Source organism: Musca domestica, unplaced genomic scaffold (genome assembly GCF_030504385.1).
Source record: "Musca domestica strain aabys unplaced genomic scaffold, Musca_domestica.polishedcontigs.V.1.1 6, whole genome shotgun sequence".
NCBI classification, from domain to species: domain Eukaryota; kingdom Metazoa; phylum Arthropoda; class Insecta; order Diptera; family Muscidae; genus Musca; species Musca domestica.
Window position 1 is genome coordinate 1,042,452 of NW_026712363.1, and position 15,063 is coordinate 1,057,514.

General features: G+C 35.9%; 1 protein-coding gene across 6 annotated transcripts in view; it reads right to left on the minus strand.

The window, feature by feature from the left end:
• LOC101900172 (fat-like cadherin-related tumor suppressor homolog) overlaps positions 1–15,063 on the minus strand; it is a 466,944-nt gene that overhangs the window by 167,948 nt on the left and 283,933 nt on the right. For all 6 annotated transcript variants that reach the window (XM_059129200.1, XM_059129194.1, XM_059129199.1 and 3 more), the window contains one exon: positions 10,087–10,395. In XM_059129200.1, coding sequence (XP_058985183.1) covers positions 10,087–10,395 — 309 coding nt within the window. The remainder of the gene's footprint in view (positions 1–10,086; positions 10,396–15,063) is intronic.

Here is a 15,063-nt window from a genome sequence, read left to right on the forward strand (position 1 = left end):
TTGTACAACAGAAAGTTAAGCGTTGTCTTCGCTAATTAAAATCGTTTTTATCTTTCCACACATTTTTGAAGGCCACTACGGCAAGACTCTATATACCACGATTTGCAACGAATATTACAACTTGAGTATGAATGTCGGAAGAAAAACACCAATCCTGTATATATTTTTAATTTTTGTTCAATCAAAAGTTTTTCAAATTTTGGAATAGGATTAGTCAGTGGATGTAAACGTTCGAAACGCCGATACATGTGTCTTCTATTTTTAGCTCAACTTTCATAACTACTCGATTTTTCATGGAATTATTTCTCGCGTTATTATTGCTCTATCTCGTCGAAAGACAACAGATTACCAACTTCAGAGAGCGACCGAACCATAAGTATTTTCAAAATGTTTAAGTACCTTTAAAATATTGTTTCGCAGGTTTTTGTTTAATCTTTATCCACAAAAAGAGTAAATCTGCCAATGTCACGATTGAACTCTCTTCGGATATCAAATACCTGAGCATTGTTCTCAACAATCATCTCCAATAAAAGAGGAATATCGAAAACGCTTGAAAAGGACTAATTCCTTATTCCAAATTTGGGCATTGAAACCATATAAGAGAACTAAATGTCCTTTGAGACACGAAGAACTAAAATGTTGGCGCAGTTCACCGTACGGTTAAGCTGCGATCTTGAAAGAAATGAATTGTATGAAAAGCGGACAGATGTTGATGTCTTACAAATTCGCCACGCTTGGCTTCCAGCAACTTGACATTCGTATCCTGAATAGAGATGTTTAGACTTGCAAATTTACTCCTTTAAATTGATGTACCAACGGGTCTAAATATCTGCAGTCTACAATTTCACATAAAACTTGTGGTCCATTTTACCCGCTAAATATAATCAAAATGTCTTCCTGCCCTGTTCTAAACTTTAACCTCATGAAAAATTCCGTGTTGATTGGTTTTTAATTGCAACCTGTACTGCAACTGCAAAATCAGGAAAATTTAGTGTTTCTCGATTTTATCCTAGATTTTTTTATTTCATAAGTGATGTAACTAACATCATTCATGTTTAACATATATATTGTACCTACTTTGCTATATATTTAATATCACGGTTATTTTTAATATAGTTTTTATAAGCACAATTTTAGTTCAAAGTTTAGAGTTGAAGTTTTTAATTCAATGTTATTTATTTTTGTGTGGGAATGAGCAGTTTTTATATTTTATCTAGGTATAGTTTTTAGAGTAATTTTGTTTTTTTTTTTTTTTTTTTTGTATTTCCACAATTTGTGTCTTTTCTAATGTTTAACAAATCATTTAATTTAATTTTGTGTATAATGTACTTAATATTTGTATTTTTAAATTTGCGCTGGGACACTTTATTTAATGGAAAAGAGATTGGTTAGCGTCATGTATATACGTTATGTATTTGTGTATATGCACCAATGTACATATTGCGTACCGCATTGTACCGCAAATGTTACATGGACATGCGAACGGGCGGACACACAGCTACATTGACTCAGTTTTGCGAGATAGGAAGATCCATATATAATATCCCATGTGCAGGACCAATATTTTGAGATGTTACATAATTTTTGTCCCAATTAAACTTATAATGGCCAAAACACATAGTGTTGTAGGGTATAAAAACTGATAACACCTTCTTAAAACCTGTGGAATATTAATTCTAATAGAAGTAAGTAAGACATCAGCATTTAATATTTTACCTGTCATTATGGTATTGAACATAATATGTAGCTCAAATAAATGTTTGTCTGCCATTATAGTGCAGTAAAGCAAAGCAACTATTACAGTGAAAATCTCTCAGTGCAAAAGCAGAAATGATTTTTGCAATGATCCAAGTTTATCAAAATAGATAGCATAATTGGGATCCCATACCACTTAAACATTTTCTATTATAAGCCTAACAAGGGTTCCAAATAATTGCTTGAATCGATTTATGAAAAAAAAAACACTATTTGCTTGTTTTCTCACTTTGAAGCTGGGGTAGGTTCAGCGGGGTCCAGAGTAGTCACAAATAGTTTCTTTGGTTTCGGGGACATTTGAAAGAGGAGTGCACAGGGATTTTCTTTTATAATATAAAACATCTGTCGGGAACCCCACCCCACTTCAACACTGTGAACCAATACTACTATAAGTAAAGGGTACGTTGTAAACCCCTCTTTGCTTACAAGAGAACACACACGATCCCCACAAATAGAAGAGCTGAGGGAACGTTAGAATCCCCTCCCAACCCTAATGAAGTAAAACAATAGTCGTAGCAGTAAAGGGAACGTTATAAAACCCTCTTTTCTTACAAGAGAACATACACACTTCACAAATGTTAGAGTTAAAGGACGTTCCCTACAAACCCCACTCAACTTTAACTACTAAACACTACAATCGTTACACTCAAGAGAACATTGTAAACCCTACGCAACTTCAACGAAAATCTAACTACTGCTACTATTGCCAAAGGAACGTTATAAACTCCTCTTGGCTCATAAACCTTCTACAGACGACTGACCACGAACAACTCTACGGCACCTCCCCATAACGTAGGGAGCACGTACACTCCATAGTCCGGATTATAGGGGGTTAGTAGACTTGGGAAACCGGCTACATTAGAACATCAGCCGGTTTAACAATTAAAAAGAATTAAAGTATCTAAACTAAACTACAGTAAAACTAAACAATACAAATACTAAATCACAGAAACTAAGTGTAAAGTAGAATAGAGTCCAATCTCCCTCTTTGATTGTCAACTCTATGCAGTTTTCGGTGAGAAAAGAATACGACCGAATGGTTTGGCTGTTGATTCAATTCTGATTTTATTTAAAAAATATGTTTCTTAAGTGCTACAAAAACTAATCTAGCTTAACCTAATCGCAGCCACACAATTATTCTTATCTATTCTAATACTGAATGGAGAACATTGCAGGGCTGCTTCTTATTTCATTCAAGTGGTCTTGTGCATCTACTGATCGCATCGATATCTGTGCGTGTGGGTCATAACCTTTATTATCTCACACATTATCGTATGCGTCAGCGCACAAGATCACTGAATTGTTCACATGTGGTATTTTATGGCGGCTGGGAAATATGTAATTTCCAAATATTTTTCCCAGCGCCTTAACCGCCTCAAAAGTATGTACAAAGTATTTTGTACACTAAGTCTGGCAACTATTTTATGAACTAAGAACGTAGGATAGAGTTTTTTATGACATGCAAGGGTTCACACAAAGAAATCGTGTTGTATCATTTATTATAATCAGCACATAAACTTCGGAGAGTATTATTTATTTCATAGTTCGATTTTGCTAATGTTAGTTTAAGCGGCATGGCATATAAGTATAAATTTCGAAAACTTCATCCATATCAAAATCCTACACTACGCCAGTAATGTTAATTTTAAATTTCAGGATTCTAGCTCCATCCGTTTCTCCAAATTGAAATTGAAATTGTATACATGAGTACACACATCCACAACTATCTTTAACATCGACTCTACTCCTCAACCTTGATTCCCATTCCAAATATCAAGTTTTCAAGCTCTAACCGTTCACATGATATGAAATGGTACCACATGTAGTACATTTTAGTAATTTTTGTACACTTATATTGCGAATTTCCAAAAAGCCTTTGGTACATCTAAAAAAATTGTAGACATTATCACACACTCACCACTATGTGACGCGTTTCGCCACTGGTTAAGCAGCTCATAAGTGCCGTTCTTCAAAAAGAAGTAGTTATTTCGAACTTATTGCGATTAAGCATATGCATATTTAACACCAGAAACCCTCCAAGTTCGAATCATGTTCTACTAGTTCTAGTTACTAGTTCAAAGCAATTCAAATAAATTTTTGTCGTGCTAAGTCGAAAATCTTATGTTTATGATTTTTGTGTTTATTTCTCTTTCGGGACGGCTTCTAATCTAAAATTTGTGGTGAAAAAGAATGTCACATAGACACTATCAGACATTCACCACAATGCGACGCGTTGGTTATGTGGTTCATCAGGCATATTTAGTGTGGATGATGGGTTACAAGGGTCGTACCATGGTAGAATTAAGAAGGTAAAGTCAAGCAATTATATGTTCACAATTTTTTCAAAATTATCCATTTGACAACATCTCATTATCAAAATGAATATGTATGAATTCGTTGTACAAACACGAATCAGAGATAGGCATATGTTTTCTATGCAGAGAAAATTACAGAAAATGCATAGATGGATATGCTGTCTCGAAATTCCTTTACCTTCTTAATTTTACCATGGGTCGTTCTTTGAAAGTACTAGAATTTTATGAACCGCTTAACCAACGGCAAGCATCATTATTCAATGACACGGCTTGTTCTAGTTAAGCCCTCTACTATGGCGTGCAATGATGTTATGGGCGTAATCCATGTTGATGATCGCCCATTGGCAAGCTTCATTTAATGTTGAGCAGGACTAAAGCTTCTAAAGTCTTCGCTAATGGCAACAAAAGCGAAATAGACCTGTGTGACTCGCCTTTGCATGTGCCTGATGTCAACGTTAACGATTTGACCGTTATTCACAGAAGAGAATTATTTTCTTCTAATGTACAAAACAGCACACTTGCAACAAAATTCCATAAACTTATCGTTTTTTATTTGTCTCTACCATCCCAACCAACATACTCCGTTATCAAATTCGCAATGATAGCAATACCTTCTTGCTTACATAGTCGTTTTGTTTCTATGTTTTTAGTATTTTCTCCAGCCAAAGAGTTTGGCTTTATTATCCCCTCTTCCCGTTTCAAAGGTCGAGCACTTAAATGAGAATTTTTTGTTTATAATTAACAAAAACAACACACTTGTCTTAGATCTCTGTCGATTGGTTATTTGGTCGTCCTCGTTCAACAAACAAACTTGCTTTTGTGTAAATCAACTTTGTTTTTCTAAACATCGATTTTTGGAATATTGTCAAGTGGTAGTAGGTTTTTTATTTTGGACAAATTCGCCCAACACTCGGCATTCTTTGCACATATCTGCAACACAATCTGTTCGTTTTGTGGCTATTATCGTAATTGTATGGACAATTATTTAATACGTGTTTATAGAATTTGTGAGTCTACGAAGTGTTTGGATATTTTTGGAAGAATACACCCTACCTTTGGCTTAAATTGCAAAATCGTTGCCAACTTCAGCTTCAACTAATTACAGATTCTTCTGAAGAGCTTGGTTAAATATTTTAGAAATATCGGGGTAATTGTTACAAATTGTTTATATTGAATCCATTTTAGAAAGCTTCGTAGGTTTTATCACCAAGTAAAGTCTTTCTCAAATGTTCTCCTATTTAGTACAGCTTTAGTTAAATCACGTTGATACTTTTCTTCAGACAGTTTCTAAAAGTAAAAAAGCATTTTAAGTATTTGGAGTTTTTGTACACTTATTCTGAGTGTAAAAACTACATCACGGTATCCGAGACTGCATAGGTTGATAATTTGGATGTCGTTGAGTATAAATACAATCATTCATTTTTCGCATATCATTGGTATTTGACCACGACAAACAAGGCAAAAGACATCGTTTCAAAATTTCTACTCACCAGTCATAGTTTCCATTTTGCGCGAAAAGCATTGTCGACAAAAAGGATATACCGCTAAATATGACGAAAAGGATATACCACTGTATAGTCACATCAAAAGATTGTTTAATATTCCTTACATAAATAAAGAAACTTGTTCCGTATTGAGAACTATTTAACGTCATTGCGGATAATTGGGATATTGTATTTATTTGTCTGCAGCGCTTGGCAAAATTGACTTTAACTTTGTGGGAGCAAAGCATCAAAAATAAGTCGTTGTTGCCTTTTTGGCCAGATCTATGTGTTTTCCTAACAGAAAGAATACAAAGTTTAGAATGCATTCAAAATATATATGCGAAATTGTCCACAACAAATGCTGGTTCTACTCTTTCCTCGACTAAGTAACTTTCTTCAAAGAAATCGTTGTATTCAAAAAGCGCTGAACTGTCTTACTGCTCCACTAATTCGTTGACATATCGTGTCACTGACACCTATTTCCACCACCAAAAACTTGCTGATACCTCACCCTCGATCTACACATCTAATGTCGAGTACTAATTGCTCTATTTGTCCTAACCAGAGTCATGCGCTTTGATTCAGCCCCAAGAAGGATAAGTGTGGCATAAATTGTCTGCCTCGTGGACATGCTATTAAACATTGTCGCAGGAAACATAGTTGTAATTATTACAAGCAAAGGGTTCAAAGCCCTCTCCACCGGCCACAAATTCGTAAAGTTGTTATTGTATCATGCTGAAAGTTGAGGTTCAAAGCCCCCTACACCTTTTACGAAGGTCAAAAGTCGAAACCCTTCCAAACCGCACCCACCCTCTGCCAAAAAGAATTCGAATAGGCAGTCTCCCAACATCATTGTTCATAATGTATACAATTCGTGCACTTGTTGATCCCTCCCTCTGGTATTTTCAAAAGTACATCTACATCTCCTACACTAAAAGAAGTTTAGACCTGATTTGTTTTGAAGTGAGTTGAACCACCTATCGTTTTAGAGCCTTTGCTGACCCAAAAGTCTCGCACCTCAAAATCTATATATATATATATACTAGCTGGCCCGGTCCGCGTTGCCGGCCCGTAGTTTTTGTCTATTATGCATATTTGTCAAAGCATAATTATTGAAAGATATGAATGTTATAAATGTTCACGTACTGGTCGATTAGTTTTTTTATTTTTAGTCAAATGAGCAGTAATTTGGAATTTACTGTACTTTGTACACCTCATAATTGAGGGCTAATTGATTTAAGAATAGCCAAAGTTAATTACTTTTTTAAACCCATTAGCACCTCAGATTGTGCATTAGAGTCCTTATAAGTCCCCCTAACCTTGTCGGTCAGTTTGTCCGCCAAAAGGTGGACTTGAGGGGGTACTATTACTTGGAGAAAATTCTAAAATTTGTAGATATGTTGAAATTTTTGTGTAAGATTTTTACCCCCAAATACACATTTTTAGCCAAATCCTTTGAAATATGGTAAAATGCGAAACATCGACCTACATTGAAAACTTTCTTCACCCCTTATAATCCAAGATGACAAATAGAGGCCAAATCGGAAATATAGCAGAACAACATAGCATGTCAAACTGAAAAAAAATCACGTGATTTAAATAAGTAAAAATAGTTTTATCCACCTCATAATTGAGGTCAGACTGATTTCAGAATCGTCAAATATAATTACTATTTTACACCCATTACCGTAATATGGGAACTAATTTTATTTGTCATTTAAATTGTAAATTGGAGACCCCATAAAGTCCATATTTTTCATCATAGTATAATTCAATGACGATTCAACAAATATTCGGTAACGTGCTACTTTCTAATATTTGTAATTTGTTCATGTTTTCACCATTTATTTCATATAGATGTATATCCCAAATCTACGTTCCCAACCAATATTCTCTTGGGGGTTACAAATTCAATAGAATACAATTTTTTCTTTTCTGACCACACATTAGATGTGAAAGTGGACTTGGGGATACTCCAATGTGGGGACTTTACATGAATAAATTTCTATGTGGGAATTATCTGTACGATGGTTCCTTACCCCAGGGTAGCATAAATACAATTTTTTAGTGGTCAAGACCAATATGGGCCCTACTCCGAAGATTTTATGCGAAGAGGTTCTCTACCCCCTTAGAAACAAAGATGCCAAATAAGGGCCAAAAATAGAAGAAAGTGGCGAAGACTCCAAAAATGGCTTAAACCATACGATGGTTATTTATGATCGATATCATGACCTGCAAAAGCGATTTAAGGTATCTTAAATGTTCAGGAAGAATTTTTGAAAGGATAGAAATCCTTTTCTTTCCCGTTCGCTCTACTATTTTGCACCCTTTATATTTGGTATTTTACTGATTGTACTCCCAAAAATTTTTGCATTTTGAGCTCTCATTGAACGGATTACTGTCACATGCCATGCTTGTCACGCTTTGAAATAAGCCCCATTAGTCTTTTTCGGTCAATGTCTGCGCATCTTCCAGATGAAGCACGATGTAGGCCCTGGAGTTGAAAGGTAGATGTCAGTTACCATCGTACTTCGCACTTATTTCATTTTTTTGGTGAAAAATTGTATATAGTGAAAAATTATTCTTTATTTTGTTCACAAAAAATCCAATGAATTCAATATGATTTTACAAATTGAAAAAAAAAAAAAATGACAAAAGAAGAATAACAAATTGAAAAAATCTTCAACTTGTTCGCTGATTTTTTACAGCAACTGTTTAAAGATCCTTACAAAGTTTGTCAATAGAATGTACTTTTATTTTAAAATTCAATTCCATTGGAATTTTTTTCGATATTTTCCCGTTTTGAGAATTGTTGTAATGAGATCTCTTTTTTCGTGATTTTTTTAACGATTTTGAAAAAGTAATTATCTTTTAACTAAATTATTAAATTATTTCGATATCCTCTATTCCGTTTCGCCACCGCATAATTCGGTACTACACTTCCATGTAACCCGCCATCAATTTCAGTTCTCAAGAAATCAAGTCAATTAAATAAATTGGTATTAATATTCGAATTCAAAAATAAAATATAAAAAACACTACAAATGTACATTAGAAAAAAGTAAGTCAAAATGGAAAAAAATCATGCAAAATAAAACATTACTATTGTACATTTCAAAAGTCAAAATGAAAATGTTAATATATCACATTTTTACGCGATTTTTTTTGGATATTATCCTTTTCGGATAAGAGACAATTCCGAATTTGTATGAATCATTAAAATCAGTTCAGCGGTTCTTAAGTTATAAGCGTAGTAACTAACACAACTTTCATTTATATATATAGATATATATATATATATATATATATATATATATATATATATATATATATATATATATATATATATATATATATATATATATATATATATATATATATATATATATTGAAAATTCTTACTGAAAAATTCCGAACAAAGGTTTCCTTTCAACAAGGTTTCTTTGTCCACACCCCAAGTGCTGCCGGTTCGCGCCTTGAGGACCTTGTTCACACTTTTATTTTGTCGCAGATAGCTGTGGCTTGCGCGGACGACTTGAACATGTTGTGGAATGTGACCCCTAGAATCTTGGGGTAGTTCGTGGTCGGTATTAGATTCCCCACGACCTGCACATTCAGCTGTGTTCTCATCTCCGCAGACCATGTGGTGAAGAGTATGGCTGTTGATATCGTGGCGAATATTAAAGACTAAAACTACGGGCCGACAACGCGGACCGGGCCAGCTAGTAAAATATAAAAATATATAAGTTTATATAGAAAAATAATTAAAAAAATAATTTAAATACTAAAAACTATGCTAATAATTGTATATATAAATCCAAATGTTTGTTATAGTTTTGGCTCAATATGTTTGATTCAGAAATAAAAATTATGTTGGGCTTTTCTATGCCGGACTCCCCTATTCTAAGAATTCTATACGATCATGTCTGGATGATAGACACTTCAAATTAATCCACAACATCGACTTGCAACGATACCCAATCGATTAAGGGATGAGACTAAGATAATTAATGGATAGACCGGCACCGGTAGATAAATGGAGCCACTCCTGGCCAACCTTATCTGCAGGATGCTGATTTTTAGAAGGGGAGTGTTAAACCATGTAATTCTGCACAAACCATTGTATTGCCCTTCCCAATGTACACGCGTCACTTATTCATAATTTTTTAGATATTGGGAAACTTAATATGCGATACTTTCCCACAGTCATTGAACCTCTACACGAGTCGCATAATTATCACCTGTGGGAAAGGTATTTACCAGCATAGGACATTACTTCGCTTCCATGAATTGGAGGCTTGATGAGAACAAATAATTATGACAATAGGCTGTTGAGTTCGGGAGTCTAGCGCGTACTTTTATGTAGTTAATTATTGTTATATATTTACTAAAAAATAATGAGAAATTTCCTATAAAGCCAGTTAAATATAAATTGTAATGTATGTATATATACGTTTCTGTTATTTTTATGTTTGAATTGTAATATCTTATCAACCTGTGCTATTCTAAAATTTAAAAATGAATAAACTTACTTGTGCTACGACGGTATTTATTGCAATGTCATCTTTCAATATCAGTTTGTACTCATTTAATTGAAAATACGGAACGTTGTCATTAACATCATCTACTTTAAGCCGGACAAATGAGTATGAAAATTTGCCTCCTCCATCAGTGGCTTTCACCAAAATTTCATATAATTGCCTTTGTTCTCTGTCTAAAGGTATTTTGGAATATATTGAACCCGTCATATTGTCAATTCTAAATATGGAAGCCATATCATTACAGGGTATATCATAGTATATCGATCCATATTTTCCAAAATCATGATCAATAGCTTTCACCTGAAAGAAACAAAAAAATATATATTTCCTACTATAATTAAATTATTAATATATATTAAACTCTACTACAACACATTTTCAGATATCAACACACATAACCTTACTTATAACAAAGACAGAATTCATGAAGTCTCATTTGTTAAATCAGCAACGGCAACCTTTTTTATTTTTTCTAATTCATCTTTAATGTTAACCTTATTATTTTATTAAAACCTGTAGCAACTGCATTTTTCATTTTTTCAACTATTATCGCTTCATACATCTCAATTTTACTGCAGCCTTAGATACAAAAAAAAAACTCCAGAAAATCCCTGCATCTGCACACAATTACTAAAAAAAATATATTCTAAATGCAGAGTTTTCTCTAAATTGCGTCTAATATTGTTGTTATCAACTATACACACAAACAATTTGACTTGTTTTCAACATCTATAACTTCATCACAGATGGAAACAAACATTATGTCAATGAGCAAATATCAAAAAAAGACTTTAGTCTTAATTGAATTGAAATACCGGTCACTGGTAATCATTCAGTCTACATACTTATAGTAGTAAAAGTTCAGAATAACTGAAATAATTTTTGAGTTTTGCCTTGTTAAGGCGAAGATCATATGTTTTATGATTTATGTGTTTGTTTTCTCTTTCGAGACGAGCTTAATGATCTGAAATTTGCAGTGAAAAGGAAAGCCAGATAGACACTATCACACACTCACCACTATGCGACGCGTTTCGCCGTTGGTTAAGCGGCTCATCAGGCATATTTGGTGTGGATGATGGCTTACAAGGGCCGTTCTCTGGAAAGTAGTATATATTTCGAACATATTGCAAATTAGCATATGCGAATTATACACTAGAAACTCTCCAGGTTCGACTCAAGTTCTATTGGCAGATCTTTTTCACAGCAAAGTTTTTTTGTTTTTGTACTGATGGATTTTTTGTCCACAACAACTACATTGCTTCCAATGCATACACTTGTTTTAGTGCTGCTTTAGGAAGACGGGTTAATGGCTCTGAACGCAGAGACGGCAACTTCTAGTTGGCTGCACACCGAGGTCCGCGGTTCAAATCCCACAGCCAGGCTCGGCTGAATTTTTGAGTTTTGCCTTGTTAAGGCGAAGATCATATGTTTTATGATTTATGTGTTTGTTTTCTCTTTCGAGACGAGCTTAATGATCTGAAATTTGCAGTGAAAAGGAAAGCCAGATAGACACTATCACACACTCACCACTATGCGACGCGTTTCGCCGTTGGTTAAGCGGCTCATCAGGCATATTTGGTGTGGATGATGGCTTACAAGGGCCGTTCTCTGGAAAGTAGTATATATTTCGAACATATTGCAAATTAGCATATGCGAATTATACACTAGAAACTCTCCAGGTTCGACTCAAGTTCTATTGGCAGATCTTTTTCACAGCAAAGTTTTTTTGTTTTTGTAGTGATGGATTTTTTGTCCACAACAACTACATTGCTTCCAATGCATACACTTGTTTTAGTGCTGCTTTAGGAAGACGGGTTAATGGCTCTGAACGTAGAGACGGCAACTTCTAGTTGGCTGCACACCGAGGTCCGCGGTTCAAATCCCACAGCCAGGCTCGGCTGAATTTTTGAGTTTTGCCTTGTTAAGGCGAAGATCATATGCTTTATGATTTATGTGTTTGTTTTCTCTTTCGAGACGAGCTTAATAATCTGAAATTTGCAGTGAAAAGGAAAGCCAGATAGACACTATCACACACTCACCACTATGCGACGCGTTTCGCCGTTGGTTAAGCGGCTCATCAGGCATATTTGGTGTGGATGATGGCTTACAAGGGCCGTTCTCTGGAAAGTAGTATATATTTCGAACATATTGCAAATTAGCATATGCGAATTATACACTAGAAACTCTCCAGGTTCGACTCAAGTTCTATTGGCAGATCTTTTTCACAGCAAAGTTTTTTTGTTTTTGTAGTGATGGATTTTTTGTCCACAACAACTACATTGCTTCCAATGCATACACTTGTTTTAGTGCTGCTTTAGGAAGACGGGTTAATGGCTCTGAACGTAGAGACGGCAACTTCTAGTTGGCTGCACACCGAGGTCCGCGGTTCAAATCCCACAGCCAGGCTCGGCTGAATTTTTGAGTTTTGCCTTGTTAAGGCGAAGATCATATGTTTTATGATTTATGTGTTTGTTTTCTCTTTCGAGACGAGCTTAATGATCTGAAATTTGCAGTGAAAAGGAAAGCCAGATAGACACTATCACACACTCACCACTATGCGACGCGTTTCGCCGTTGGTTAAGCGGCTCATCAGGCATATTTGGTGTGGATGATGGCTTACAAGGGCCGTTCTCTGGAAAGTAGTATATATTTCGAACATATTGCAAATTAGCATATGCGAATTATACACTAGAAACTCTCCAGGTTCGACTCAAGTTCTATTGGCAGATCTTTTTCACAGCAAAGTTTTTTTGTTTTTGTAGTGATGGATTTTTTGTCCACAACAACTACATTGCTTCCAATGCATACACTTGTTTTAGTGCTGCTTTAGGAAGACGGGTTAATGGCTCTGAACGTAGAGACGGCAACTTCTAGTTGGCTGCACACCGAGGTCCGCGGTTCAAATCCCACAGCCAGGCTCGGCTGAATTTTTGAGTTTTGCCTTGTTAAGGCGAAGATCATATGTTTTATGAGCCATTAACCCGTCTTCCTAAAGCAGCACTAAAACAAGTGTATGCATTGGAAGCAATGTAGTTGTTGTGGACAAAAAATCCATCACTACAAAAACAAAAAAACTTTGCTGTGAAAAAGATCTGCCAATAGAACTTGAGTCGAACCTGGAGAGTTTCTAGTGTATAATTCGCATATGCTAATTTGCAATATGTTCGAAATATATACTACTTTCCAGAGAACGGCCCTTGTAAGCCATCATCCACACCAAATATGCCTGATGAGCCGCTTAACCAACGGCGAAACGCGTCGCATAGTGGTGAGTGTGTGATAGTGTCTATCTGGCTTTCCTTTTCACTGCAAATTTCAGATCATTAAGCTCGTCTCGAAAGAGAAAACAAACACATAAATCTTAAAACATATGATCTTCGCCTTAACAAGGCAAAACTCAAAAATTCAGCCGAGCCTGGCTGTGGGATTTGAACCGCGGACCTCGGTGTGCAGCCAACTAGAAGTTGCCGTCTCTACGTTCAGAGCCATTAACCCGTCTTCCTAAAGCAGCACTAAAACAAGTGTATGCATTGGAAGCAATGTAGTTGTTGTGGACAAAAAATCCATCACTACAAAAACAAAAAAACTTTGCTGTGAAAAAGATCTGCCAATAGAACTTGAGTCGAACCTGGAGAGTTTCTAGTGTATAATTCGCATATGCTAATTTGCAATATGTTCGAAATATATACTACTTTCCAGAGAACGGCCCTTGTAAGCCATCATCCACACCAAATATGCCTGATGAGCCGCTTAACCAACGGCGAAACGCGTCGCATAGTGGTGAGTGTGTGATAGTGTCTATCTGGCTTTCCTTTTCACTGCAAATTTCAGATCATTAAGCTCGTCTCGAAAGAGAAAACAAACACATAAATCATAAAACATATGATCTTCGCCTTAACAAGGCAAAACTCAAAAATTCAGCCGAGCCTGGCTGTGGGATTTGAACCGCGGACCTCGGTGTGCAGCCAACTAGAAGTTGCCGTCTCTACGTTCAGAGCCATTAACCCGTCTTCCTAAAGCAGCACTAAAACAAGTGTATGCATTGGAAGCAATGTAGTTGTTGTGGACAAAAAATCCATCACTACAAAAACAAAAAAACTTTGCTGTGAAAAAGATCTGCCAATAGAACTTGAGTCGAACCTGGAGAGTTTCTAGTGTATAATTCGCATATGCTAATTTGCAATATGTTCGAAATATATACTACTTTCCAGAGAACGGCCCTTGTAAGCCATCATCCACACCAAATATGCCTGATGAGCCGCTTAACCAACGGCGAAACGCGTCGCATAGTGGTGAGTGTGTGATAGTGTCTATCTGGCTTTCCTTTTCACTGCAAATTTCAGATCATTAAGCTCGTCTCGAAAGAGAAAACAAACACATGAAATAATTTTTGTTTACCTATTAAGCATAATTAAACATCATTTGCTTTGTATTAAAAATCCTTTTATAAAAACAACAATAGAGAGATTAAGCCTGACCATTTTGCAAAAACAACATACTATGGTATCCCGAACAAACAAGCCAACACTGCTCCACACAATAGTCCAATGGATTGGAATCCGGAGATTTTGATGGCCATTGTGCGCTGGAAATGAAGCGAGGAACATCATTTTGTAACCATTCTTGGGTGGCGCGTGCTGAGTGCGATGGTGCTGAGTCCTGATGGGATGTCCAAGGTCTGCGTCCAAAATGTTTGCGTGCCCAAGGCTTTAATACACCCTCCAGAATATTTTCGCGATAATATTCGGCATTTATTCTGATGTCACGTTCGATTAATACCAGCGGAGAGGGACCATCGGCTGTTATGGCGGCCCACACCATCACCATGACCGGCGCTTAAGCTGTGGTGGCCAAACGAAGGTGCACATTTTCAGCTGACCTCTTTGGCAAGTAAACACGATTATTTTGTTTGTTTACAAACTGCTGGACAACGAATGTTTTCTCATCGGAAAAAGCCAAATTCGGCAG